Raw genomic sequence first — 13,563 nt, forward strand, 5'->3', positions numbered from 1 at the left:
TGACATTTAAATAGCTCACATGATAAGGCCAGGCTATCTATTGATCTTCTGATCTTTGTAGTTCATGATTAAATGAAAAGATTGACCTTGATCATCATTCAATTTGTAATTTGTTCAAATGTTGATTAGGTTTGGGAGAGGGCGGGCGTCAGCTCAACTGTAAGGTTGCTACATTGCAACCTAGTGGTCATGGGTTCGAGTCGGGAAATAGCCTCTCTGCGAAGCGGGGGTAAAGGCTGCGTACATTATGACCCTCCCCGACTTTGCAGTGGCGGGAGCCTCGTGCACTGGGTTCGCCCTTTTTTTGTTGTTGTTGGTTAGGTTTGGGATCCTCTTGATGGGCCATCCATCAAATTTGGTGGTATGGCCCATTATTTTGGGCTTTTTCCTTTATTTTCCAATTGGTTCTTTTTCAGAGACCTATTTGAAGTATTCAAATTGTTGATAGATGTGGTTGTAAAATTGACTTTCCGTGATGGGAGTGTCTGAATGACACCTCCATAGGTGTATTTTGAACTTGACACCTTCTTTTATCCCTTTTGTCTTATTCCCAAATGTTCTTTGAATTAGGGGTATAAAGGGGTTTTCAAAAACTATTTGAAAGGGACATGTCATTATCAAAAGGTGTCATTGTCATGCACATATTTAGAGTTCACATGTGAAATGACAATGTTTACCCTCGTTGGAAAAAAATGTATAATACTAAAAGGGCAAAAAGGTAAGGTTACAATTTTTTTGACACCCCCCAATAAGAAAATCCCATTTATTTATTCAAATTCCTTCTGCAAGCCATCTTATGATGGTTGGTTTCTTAGGACTTTCTCTTGATCTATTTCTATTGGAAGATGACTTGTGCTGTTCCTGAAATCAGCTGCAGCAATGCCAATGGAATCCCCTTCTAGGGGCTTCCTTTCTTAGGTTTGAAACTTAATTTTATGTTTGAATTCCAGATAAACAGAAGAATGGAGTTTGTATTTGCTAGCCACAGTTTTGATGTTTGGGAGAGTTGGACGTTGGAAGGTGCTCTGGAGGAATGTAGGCTTGTCAACTGTAGAAATCCCTTGGTATGTTTCTTTGTTCACTAATGGTCTGTTCTCATTTTGGTTGAATTTTTCCTTCATATTTTTTGGTATATTATTCTCATATGATGAGGGTGGACCTTGGTGCAACGGTAAGGTTGCTCCATTGTGACCAAGTAGTCACGGGTTCGAGTCTCTGGAAACAGCCTCTCCGCGAAGCGGGGGTTAAGGCTGCGTACGTTATGACCCTCCCCAGATCCCGCAGTGGCAGGAGCCTCGTGCATTGGATATGCCCTTTTTTTTATAATTCTCATAAGATAGTGCTTTTGTTCTCAAATTTCCTATGATTCGATAACTTCCATAATGCTTATTTTATTATTGAGTGCCTTAAATTTCCACATTGAAACAAATTTAATAGTTTATTGTTTTGTCTTCTTTCTGTTGATGCTTTGTAGTTTTGTAGAGCTAGAGTTGATTTTCCCAGTACCACAACCCTTGCATTATTAAATCATGGAGATTTTATATTTGCTCTCATGTAGAAATCATGTGACCCAAAGCTTGATACTCATAATGAGCTGAGTATACAATTCTAGGAGCTCTATAATATATGAAAGAGTAAATATACTCATATAACAAATGCAAGTTCTCTTTTAATTCAGTGATTTAACTCAGTAACTCACATTTGTGAGAGGAGTATTTCTGTGGTGTGAAGGAGGATTTGTTGAATCTCTCACTGTGGATGCTTGAGCTATGCTTTTTTTCGTTTATCAAGGATAAAACTTGTTTCTTATCTGATCAAAATGCATGTCATCAATGCAACATGGGGTCTACTGTCCTTGTTATCTTCTCTTATTGTTTAACTTAATTTTTCGTTTATCTGAAGCATGGTATGGCCGTTGATAACATTTTGTAGAAGAAGCTTTTGATTATTGATGTTGGTGGATTACTTATCATTTTCTCGGCCACTGCAGGCTATATTGGAGGTTCGTATCGAGATTCTTGCAACTCTAGGAGATGATGGGGTTGCTCGCTGGCTTGATTAGGGTGGCTTGGTGGGAGAAGGAAGTCCTTCCCATTTCCTTTCTTGGATTTTCTTGTTTGTAATTCTCTTCATTAACTTGTAAAGCATTTGATGTTGATCATCTTAAAATCGAACCTACAGTGTTGGTATTATGTAGTTTGTGCTGTAGCTCTCTCTCTCTCTCTTCATAGGGTATTCCTCTGTGTATCTGTTTCTAGAATGAAGAAAGTTGTTTTTTCTCCTTACATGGAAGAGGAGATTGTTGTTGGTAATTGTTATTAGGGAGAAAGAACGCCACCCGAACTGCCAGGGTGCGCCAGTCATTTTATGTGCCCGTGTCTGGGTGCAGGTGCACGCCACAATGCGCAACCGGATGGTGTTCCTTTTCCCATGTTATTATGGTGAATTTTAGTGTAATTATTGGGGGGTTTTGGATACAAGGTAAATGGTAGTTTGACTGATTGTATGATATCCCCGCCCAAAGTCTTTTTGAACCTTAAATGGCACACAAAAAAATAAGGATGTCGTGAGACTAGGCTGCGTTTGGTATGCATTCTGAGTGTATAATTTTCACTGTTTTTATCATCTCAGAATGCTGTATCGACCAAACACAACCTAAACTCTCAGCAAATTGAGGACAATTTCTGAGGATGCTAAAACAAACACTCGTTGTAGGCCAAGGACCATATGGGTTTTTAGAACAAGGAATTGGTTTAGCTGATTTCTATCCTTTTCAATCGGTTAGATTTTGCCTAAACCTTAAAATCCCAGATTGGATTGCCTGCTCGGGAACAGCAGGAATTTCGATAGGGCTTAGCCAATTCCAAATCAAAGCACTAATTCACCCGATTTGATTCTGAGTTTTTAAATCCATGGGTCCATCTCAAGCTGGCCTTAGTTGCTCCCATGTTTATGTCTCATAGTTAGGGTCAGGTATCTACAGGCCAATTTTATGGTTTTTTAGACTGATTCATATTCTATCTGAATCCGAATCTGGCCGAGACCGGGTCACCGGATCCGAATCCCATTTCCAGGTTTTTAAACCCTGCCTAGGAATGGAAGGTATTGGTAATTGACCAAATCCAATGAAGCCCAAATTAAGAAAAATCAGCTTGAGAGTGGAGACAAGAAAACATACCCATTATTTTGGAAGGTAAGTACCCACTTTAAATTTAAAGTTTTAAATTGGTTAGGTTACTCCTAATTCTTAACCCACCATGGATTAGCCTTTTCATGTCAAGTTTTTAGGCCCATGATCCATCTTAACTTTAGTTTCATTCATTAAACCAAAGCTGCCAAATTGACTCTTCATCTCTTAAATGATTTATTTTATCATATTTTAGAATGTTTTATACCTGTAAGTAGTGAAATTATGGTTCTTCAACAGATTCCAATTGTACAGTCCTTCTGAAGGGCAAAAAAAGAAGTAAACATGGAGAAGCATCGATTCATCTGCTAGAACATGCTAGAATTAAAAAGTTAGAACTAGAATCTCCAACTTTTTCCCTCTATCTCTCCTTAACAAAATTTCATTTTTGCCTCCCAATTCTCAAGGTTTGCACACTTTGCTTTGCTTTCTAACATAAACTTTTCTATTATAATATATAGCAATAGGGTAATACCAAAGTTTAAAAAAGAGTTTAATTCTAAATTGTCTTGATCCACGCATAGATCTCTATATTTAGTAGTCTTGTTCAAACAACCTTACTTAAAAAAGAGATCTATATCATCCCGTGTATTGGCATGCATCCATATGTATGTTTACGTACCCTTTATAATAGTTTATTGTGCATTCTTCGACATTTCTTCGAGAGAGAGAATGCTACTGGTTGTATGGCCTTTGCACCAGCACGAAGACCAATGAGAGCACAGACCCAAACATCTAATATGAGGTGTTGGGTGGTGCCTCACTCATCTATGCCAAAATATGTTTTCCAGTCATATACAATGAAAAAAGATTACATAAGTGAAATCAAATTTTTTAAAAAGAAACTTTCTTTGAAAGCCCAAGTGCCAAGAGAACTTGGTTTTAAATCAAGATATTAGTAATGGTATCAGTCTCGGCCAATATCGATATCGATATCAATACAGATCGATCATATTGAACCAAATCATATGCTTTGGTCTCAATTCTGATTAAAGTTCATGTTTTAGACAAATTACATAATGGGTAATATCATCATCAGATCTAATCCTAACCAAAGAAGTGGAGCATACAATAAAATCCCTTTCCTCTCATACTCAATTATAATATAGTTTACTTATGTGATTAAATATTCAAGTTGATGTAAGTGGATGCAAATGACCATATCTCCAGTGGTCAAACATGATACCGGCACGTTTGACCTCCCCACCCTCACATTTTGTAGAAGATTCTGGTTTATAATTATAAAAAAAAATCCACTTGATCATATATAATTTGCATACCCATTTTGGAATCAGCTTAGGAAAAAGACCACAAATGTAATTAATTAATGAGAAACAGTTTCCCACGCATCCAATATACCCCGATTTCATGCCAGTAGGTTCCATGTGGATAATATCGTTTTTGACAACGATAATTATTGATGTGGCGTGAGAGATTCCCCCACATTATCTATGTAGGGAACTCTCTCCCTTAATAATAAATGAGGAGAATGTTTTCTATCCGATACTATCACCTACATCAGTAAAAAAAAATACCCAACCATTGCCTTCAAAAAGGAATCATTTCTAATTGACAGAGAAGTCATTTCAAGAGAAGGGATGAGAGAAATCAACATAAGAATGTTATCCCTGTCTCTCTCTAAAATCAGTTTTTGTAAGCATTGTTTCAACAACCGGATAGATCAGATCAATCGATTCAGATCAGAATTTGTCGTGATCGATCCTCATTATAGATGTTCTACAACTTCCAATTCGAGGGTTTTTGAGACGGGACATCTAGGTTTTCAGTTTTGAGAGGTCGATTCTAAAGTTTTTGGGACCAATCCAGATTGAAATTGATAGAGATCGATTCCACCCCTGATTCTAAATTTAAAATCCTTGATTAGAAGCAAGATTCTAGCTTTAATCAAGCAAGATTTTAGTTCACGATATCGATAAGGAAGAGAGACATGGACATGTATTAAATGCCAATTGGTGATTAAATAAATTGCAACCATATGATTCGATTTCCAAGTTTTAATCAGTAAATAACACTAATCGATATTGTGTCTGGATGTGTACTGCATGTCACGCGTAGAGATCTCTTACCTGCATGCCACGTATAGAAGCAAAGTAGTTGGTAAGGACCGTTTCATCCCGTCCAACCAACGTGACTTTTTATTTTTATTTCTATTTCTATTTCTATTTCTATTTCGGAAGTCGTTTTCCTATACTTTATTGTAATTCGATAGATATATATAAGGTGGGCTAGAGTTGCGACCTCACCACAATTTTTCCTTTTCTTTTCTTTCCTTTAATCTCATCAACAAGTGAGGAGGTGACAACACCACCAACAGTAACTAAAGAAGAAGAAGAAAGCCAGAATAACATCGAACAAACGCAAAAGGAAAGAAGGAAACTGTCCCAGAAGAAGCAGCAAAGCAGAGAGGGACAAGAGAGAGAGAGAGCGTGTAGCATATGGTTTCCGTAAATCCAAACCCAACTGCACCAGAAGGTTTCTATTTGGATCCCATGGGAATAGCTCTTCCTGGACTTGGCTCTTTAACAGCAACTACAACAGGTCCTTCTGCTACCATAGCTTCATGCGATGATCTCACCAAGAAGATTAGGAAGCCCTATACCATCACCAAATCCAGAGAGAGTTGGACTGAGCAAGAGCACGACAAGTTCCTTGAAGCTCTTCAACTGTGGGTTCCCTTCAATCCTTCTTCTTCTTTTAGTTGAATTAATCTGTGTTTTCTTCCCCTCATTTGAGCTTTTTCAGTTGGTTTTTTTTCTAATGCATTTGTCTCGAATTGGGTTTTGGGAATAATTCAGTCTTGTTTTCTTATTACCAACTGCTTTGCATTTCGTTCTCTCCGAATTGCGGCGGAAGTTTTTTTGACGGCTAAGCATGTTTAGTATAATTGTACGGGATGGATGGGATGCTTGTAGAGGGCGGAATTATAAATGGCATTTGGTCTTAGCCTACTAAGATTCTGGGTTATTGATTGCGATTCAGTTGCTGCTACTGAGTACGAAATATCTTGCACATGCCTGGGTTTTCCAGGTACCTGGTTAAGGCTGTAAATTTATTGGGTTGGATGTGTTTAGGGTTTTAGTTATGTCGCGTGAATATGCAGATTCCATAGACCCGTCTGTGGAACTTATATTTAACAGCTAATCTACTAGTTTTTTTTTCCATTGTACTGTACTAAAATTTACAGTGCTAAAATGAATTTCAAGCTCCTGATTTGAAGCATATAATGGGAATGGGAATATACTTGTTTACGACTGGTAAGATTGGACTACTGAAAAGCTGAAAACCTTTTAAGAAAATAGCAGTTTCTGTGCAGATCTGGAACTGTCTGCCGAGTTCTAATGACGGATTGGTGTCATTCTGCTTTTTTGTTGCTCATTTCCCCCCCCCCCCCTTCCTAGCAGCTATGTTTGTAGTTGTCAGATGACCGGGTCGCAGGTACTGGTTGTATGGATAATCTGTACATTTTGAGCATACAAATGCAAATTCGAAGAAGCAAAGGAGATACAGTTGCTAAGCTAGATGTATTAATAATACCCAACATGGAAAGCATTTAGGGAACACACACTGAATGGATGTAATTATGAATCTGAAAGTTGAAACATGTATTGAAAAACCCAAATGAACCATTTATCAAAAAGAAAGAAGTCTTTAGTACATGAGGTTAAAGGATTGAAATGTTAGTTCTATTGTTGGGGCAATAAGGACATTCATCTTCTGTGCCTAATTACTATACTTTTGACAATAACAGTTCACACTTTATGCTTGCCATACATCTAACTTAAATGAATCTATCCTTAATTTCCAGACAGTTTGTTCAGGTGGTTGAGATTTTTGCTAGTTTGCTAGAGATGGCAAAACAGGTTTCCTGTAGCCGACCTCGTTTAGTTGGAACAATGCTTAATTTAGTTGATGCTGAAATTGTATTACATACCCTGAATAATGGGAGCCTAATCCTTAGATTTTGTTCGCATTTCTGTGGGTGGTGATCAATTTTACCTAATATTACTAGCCTGTTTTGATTTTCAGCTTTGATCGTGACTGGAAGAAGATAGAGGCATTTGTTGGGTCAAAGACTGTTATCCAGGTAACTTCGACATGCGTGATTCCCCTCTTGTTAAAATGATCTACCCGCAAAAAACTGTATTATTTTCTTTATGTAGAGAAAGTGAAAAATGTAAGTAACTAGTTCTGAATATCTTAGCTGCCTATTGGTTCATAGCATAGATGCTAGTTAGAATCCCTTCGGTGGGGTTGGGGTGGGACAGGTGTAGGGTGGGACGGGAATGGACTTTTTAATCACTGTAACAGATTCAAGAGAATCCAAATTGTCCCAACTGTGAACCAGCACTCTGAACCATTGTACATCACAAAACAAAGAGACATGTTACCTAGCCAACTCTATAATGCCTTCAAACACTTTGTATAGAGACTGTTCTTTTGATTATCCTTTATTCTTCTTCTTTTGGGGCAGTTGGGGGGATTTCCTGGTGGGGTTATTTGGATTTTTGGCTTTTCTGGAAGCTTGTATGACTATATTTAATTAGTCTAAGACAAGATGCACTTTGTTGCTATTTCCATTTTTCATGAACTTACTGAGATTGGAACTGTCAGGTATATTTTTCAATTTGATACTAGGTTGCAGAACCAAAATTAGCTCTCTTACACTCTGCCTGTTTGTTGCAACATTGCTGGGCACTCAGTGTACTTAAAGAAGATCACATTGCCTAATCAATATCATGAATTGCTTTAGATATGTTGTCTATGTTCCAGATATTAAAGGATGGCCTTTGCAGATACGGAGTCATGCACAAAAGTACTTTTTGAAGGTTCAGAAGAATGGGACAAGTGAACATGTACCTCCCCCTCGGCCAAAGCGAAAAGCAGCCCATCCATACCCACAGAAAGCGACTAAGAATGGTTAGGATGGTTTGATTCTATTATAGTGAGTCTTCATAGTTAAATGCCTCGGTAAACCCTCTCAGCTTTTGCATGTTTTATGAACTTTGCAGCTCCAGTGCTCTCACAAGTGACAGGAGCATTTCAATCTCCAGCTGCTCTGCTTGAACCGGGATATGTTCTCAGGCCAGATTCGTCCTCAATGCTTGGAAATCCTATTACGAGTGCAGATGTGTCTTCATGGGCTCATAGTTCTGCACCTCCAGTCAGTATGTCCCATGTGGCAAAAGGTTTAATGTTTTTACCTGCTTTTATCTTGACAAACTTAACTCTGTTCTCGTTTCAAAAGCAGTGGCTTCTTATGCAAAAGTTATATTTTGATTTGATGTTATTTTCAGATGATATGGGATTTGCAGGGCCTACAGTGGTAAACCATTGTTGCAGTAGCAGTGAAAGTACTCCAAGGACATGGCCAACTTGTGAAACAGCTGATCAAGGGAATCAAGGGCCACCAGTAAGAGGTAAGTGCTTATTCATTGGTAGTATTGCTATATTCAAGAAAAGTCAAATTCAGCAGAATTTTTTTGTACTATCTGGTAGGCCAAATTCATCGACTTTTCCCACTTCACCCCAGTTCCCAATGCCTGTTTGTACAAAGCACAAGTAGACTCTGCATCAGGGTTCCCTTTTCCCTCTCACTTGGTCAAGACACTAAGCTCAGAAAAGCCCATTTCTCTATATTCCAGATTGAGCATAATTTTGTCTCACATGTTCTATTGACTCCTGGTCTCAGACCCCACCCAAAAACAAAAGGCTTCTGGAATCTGGACTGATCTTTGAACTTCCAACTTCTGGGACAATGTCTTTCTTGTTGCTCATGTTTATGAATGCTACTATTGTCACTAGAATATTTTTTAGCGAGCCAAATGAGAGCCTCTTTTTTTTTTTGGTGCTCCATTTGTTTTGGTTAAATAATAAATCATATTTTCAATAAAAAAGATTCAATTTAACACTTGTATAATTTCTATCACTATAAGATAAAATCAGAAGGCAAAAGAAAATAATTTAATAATGTTGTTGTCGGCATTGACATACACTTTAAAAATGCTTATTGTAATTTTCTGGGTGAGAAAAGAAATTGTATATGAGTCCTAAACAGTGACCGAGTTTTCAACAAACGAGAAAAAAAAAAAAGGCTTCGTCCTCCCGTTCAAGCTCATAGATTCCACTCAATTATTTACACCGATGTATGGCAAGGGGAGGGGTGGCTTCACATAGTTTACACCTTGGCTTCTGCTAAAATAATTAGCTTTGTAATGTATCTATTAATTGCAAGAAAAGTTGTAGATATCTAGTATTGTGGTTCTTGTTTCTTGTTATTATGGGGTTTTTTTTTTCTTTCAATTTAATATTATCTACATATTATATATATGCATGACCTACTTGATGCTTTTGGAGATTATCTACTTGTTTATGCGTAACTCTCTCAATCTATATGTCTTCTCTTCCCACTCTGACCCCCATTTTGCTTGATATCTTCTGGGGGCACATTTTTTTTAACACTTATTATCATGGCTCGCTTATTTTATTTTAGGTGCAGTTATGCCAGACTTTGCTCAAGTATATAGCTTCATTGGAAGTGTCTTTGATCCGAACACTAGTGGCCACTTGCTGAAACTAAAGGAGATGGATCCAATTGATGTTGAAACTGTAAGTCTTCTAAATCCTAGACCAATTTTATCATTCTAAATGTATGAAGAAGTAGGATGTCTAAACAGTGAATCATGCTTAGTGGTGAAGCTGGTTACCTGGTCTGAGCTAGACACTACCTTACTAAGTTGGGGCCTCGAGTTGCTGTTTGCAGGGAGAGGGGGGTGGGAAGTGTTGAATGCTGAATTTGATATTGTTAAATTTAGTGCAATAGAAACTCTTAATTGGTGCTGTAGGAGTAAATATATTTTGTAAATACCAGATTAAATTTTAGAGTTCTATTTCTTTGTTTCACCTTTTAACAATTAATCTCACATTGCAATAAATCTCACATGAAATCCTTAAATGGATTGAAATTTGTTCATGAACAACTGCTGTATATTAATGCAACATACCCTTCTGCTCTTGTACAGGTGTTGCTATTGATGAGAAACCTCTCCATCAATCTGTCAAGCCCGGATTTTGAAGATCATGTAAGTGCTTTCTTACACTGATCCCGTGATTTTTTTTTTTGGGGGGGTGGGAGTTGGAGAGGGAATTCAATGAATGATTCATTTTCTGCCATGAATCATTGGCCTTATAACCTATTTATTTATCATGCTCTTGTACATGTGATTTAGTTATTTAATTAGCAGATACTTGAAGAATGTCTCCAGTAGTGCCAAACTCTTCAGGCTCAGTGTGCTCTACGAGATAGAAGCCCATCAGTCACATCCTTCTGAGTCAAACATATAGCTTTTTGGTGCTCATAGTGTTGGAATCCTCAAGACCATTTAATGTGTTGATTGTGCTATCAGATGCTTACGCCCTCTTTCTTTGTTCTCCCACAGCAACATAATCTTTTCTAAAGTTTACCCTTAGGTGTTGGTGTCATTGTTTACTTTGTCTGCAAGATTGCATCTTAATTCACCTTTTAACAATTAATAAGTTTAGCATGTCACCTATGAAATTGGAAACGAGCATCTTCAGGTTGCATCAGTGGGATATTGAAGCTAGGGTGTAAATGGATACCTATTTACCCGATTACTGGTCGAACCAATCTAGTTGTTACTTTGGTGATATTTAGTCTTCAACTCAATCTGGGGTCTTTATTGCTGAATGACTCTTCCATTGTGTGAAATATTCTCTCCATAGTTCGAAAACTCGTCTCGTTTCGGTGTCTCGACCTGGTTGAGACAATCGAAATATCAACGAAATTTCGCCGAAACATTGTATTTTTTTTCTGGGTTTTGCTTGGCCATTTTGGGGTGTAAAAGGCTGAAATACCGAAACAAAATAACCGAAATTTCGATGAAACGGTGCAATTTTTAGACTGAAATGAGCGAGATTCCAAAACAAAATAACCGAAATATCTGAAATTTTCAAAAATTTCGGTCAAAACATTGTCTTGTTTGAGTTCGACGTTTCGTATGATGTTTCGCCTCGGAGTGTTCAAAATTTCACCGAGTTTTTGAACTATGGATCTCTCGCACTTTCATGTTGCCTTATCCGCCCACTACTCACATGTTTGGTGGTGCTTATGCTCACATTAGTAGGGTAATAGAGTTCCTCATTCATGCAATTAAAAAAATTCTTCATCTTGTTGACATGCATATGAATCTAATTCTTAAGTGTTAATGCAGAGAAAGTTGTTCTCATCATATGACGTCGACACTGAGAAGAAGAAATTGGGTGGTGGTACAAACAGCACTTTCAATGCGGATGAGTCAAAGAGTGCTCTTTCATTTGGTAAGAAAAAATTGAATAATGTTGACCCTTTTAGAGCAATGTATTACAATTTACAATTACTGTCCATCTCCATCTCATTTTCATTTCTGCACAAGCTTTTTCTGACTGAGTTGGCAAAATATCAGGAGAAAGAGGGAACACTCACTGAGCTCATCTTGCAGTTGACTGTTGATAAAATCAATAAGCAATGCTTGTATGTAAGTAGGCAGAGTGTTCGGGCATCCAAGGTTCCATTGTAGTTTAGGTGTCAGAGTTGATCTAAGACTGCCCTGTTGTAAAAGCCCTTTGTAATGCAGAGATAAATATGATCCTTCTTCTCCGAGCTGTAGTTACCTGGAGGTCATCCTGTACAGAGCTTGTCTCTGTATCTTTTGAGTTTTCAACTGTATATTTGTTGTAATTATGTTTCAGAGTTTTGCAGAAGAGAATAATGATGCTTTAGAGACCCGACTGAATCCCTCTTAAACTGCAGCAGTTAGGACTAAAATTTTTGCCAAGTCACCCATGGCTCGTTGGTTGAGACTCCTAAACATATCACCAAATTGTCCATAGAAGTTACTGTTTTACAGGTTACTAGCTTTTTCTTCTTTTTCTGGCTCCTTAATCATTTTTATGACAATCATAAGCAATAATTACCCTATACATTAAGACTGGACTCCTAACTCAACGGTTCCCAACAAGAGATGTAAGCTGAAGACTATGTGGGGATGATGATAACCATTTATATTTGTATGAATAGGGTGAATACAACATGCATGTTGGATCAGACAGCAGGGATCACATCAGAAAAAGGACTTCGAGCCAATGGCGTCGGATGGTCCTCTTAGCATGGCAGGATCCCAATGATCCATCCACATACTAAACAAGAAGATAAGATTAGCGACAAACTAATTCCAAAAGAAGACATTAGGGTGTCATTTGATAATATTTTTGTTCTGTAAGAGTGATTCTAAGTTAGAAGTGATTTTTTTGTGATTCTGATCCATGAGAGTGATTCTGCGACAGTGGAATAACGTTTAATAACATGGAAGTGTGTCTATACTTCTTCCCCTTTTCGCATTTTTTTCCTTTCATCTCCTTCATCAGACTGTTCTTCCACAACTAACTGGGGTGCCAGATAACTTGGAAGTTCGAATTGAAAATAACAAGAACATATTCCATCAATCGAAATCATAGCCCTTATGTTCGGTTCGGTCTCAAGGCACCTGATAAGCTACCTAAGAAAGGCTCTTGCTCGCTCACTACGGTGTACCACTCGAAATCAAGATTTCTAACCCTAGAAGAATCGGAAGCTGCTCTTGTCCTCAACAAGATCACTCTCTCTAATGCCAGCATTCATGACATGCTTCCCAATTCAGTTGTTGAAACCCTAAATGCTGGATGCAACCCAAAAGATGGACAGTTGGCTGTGTTGAGGAACTCTTCAGTTGCTTTGGTTGGCATTTCTATTCTTTTTGACCACTTCTATTTGGTTGTCTACTATTGCAGATGCAATTGCTGCCTTATCGCTTGAGGGCAACTCGGCAGCATCACTTTTTAATTCTCTGAGTTCCGGCGACACTTTCTCCTCTAAGGACGAGGCAGTTGTGGCTAGTTACATTAAGAGTTTACTCATTTGCTTATATGCCGGATTGATTCGGATGTAATTTCAAAGACTCTAGCTGTCCGTGGTAGTTTCGCACGTGATTTTACTAGTTGATTCACATAAGGATGCAACTTGAGCCGGATTCTATTGGAAAGTGGTAAAAGGAATTCCGGTCGTAGTGAGTGTGGCAGCTGCAGAGGAAGGAATGTGGGACTACAAAAAGTTGCAAAGTAGGGATGGGGGTGAGAGTAGATGTGAGAAATGGGGAGGGAGTGTGCCTTCCGAAAAAGAGCTTGAATGTCAGGTTCACATTTGTTCTTAAAACGTTAAATAAAATTTTTTTTTTTAAATAATAAATAAATCTATCACAGGGCCAATGTAAGCATGTGGCCAAACATCAAACAGGGGTGGGATCATCAATTGTGTCTCGACGTAG

At 38.0% G+C, this 13,563-nt stretch overlaps 2 protein-coding genes across 3 annotated transcripts in view; both read left to right on the top strand.

Moving 5' to 3' along the window:
- The window catches only part of LOC122663745 (C-terminal binding protein AN-like), a 26,413-nt gene extending 24,217 nt beyond the window's left edge, over positions 1–2,196 (top strand). For both annotated transcript variants that reach the window (XM_043859385.1, XM_043859386.1), the window contains 2 exons: positions 951–1,064; positions 1,991–2,196. In XM_043859385.1, coding sequence (XP_043715320.1) covers positions 951–1,064; positions 1,991–2,062 — 186 coding nt within the window. In that variant the 3' untranslated portion in view covers positions 2,063–2,196. The remainder of the gene's footprint in view (positions 1–950; positions 1,065–1,990) is intronic.
- Positions 2,197–5,534: 3,338 nt separating this feature from the next.
- Positions 5,535–12,129, top strand: LOC122665386 (protein REVEILLE 6-like). The gene is made up of 9 exons (XM_043861534.1): positions 5,535–5,873; positions 7,235–7,292; positions 8,002–8,125; positions 8,218–8,394; positions 8,503–8,625; positions 9,705–9,814; positions 10,228–10,287; positions 11,437–11,769; positions 11,954–12,129. Exons 1-9 carry the CDS (start codon positions 5,644–5,646, stop codon positions 12,005–12,007), a joined length of 1,269 nt encoding a protein of 422 aa, XP_043717469.1. The 5' UTR covers positions 5,535–5,643; the 3' UTR covers positions 12,008–12,129.
- Positions 12,130–13,563: the final 1,434 nt, after the last annotated feature.

The sequence above is a fragment of the Telopea speciosissima genome, chromosome 6 (assembly GCF_018873765.1).
Source record: "Telopea speciosissima isolate NSW1024214 ecotype Mountain lineage chromosome 6, Tspe_v1, whole genome shotgun sequence".
Taxonomy (NCBI): Eukaryota; Viridiplantae; Streptophyta; class Magnoliopsida; order Proteales; family Proteaceae; genus Telopea; species Telopea speciosissima.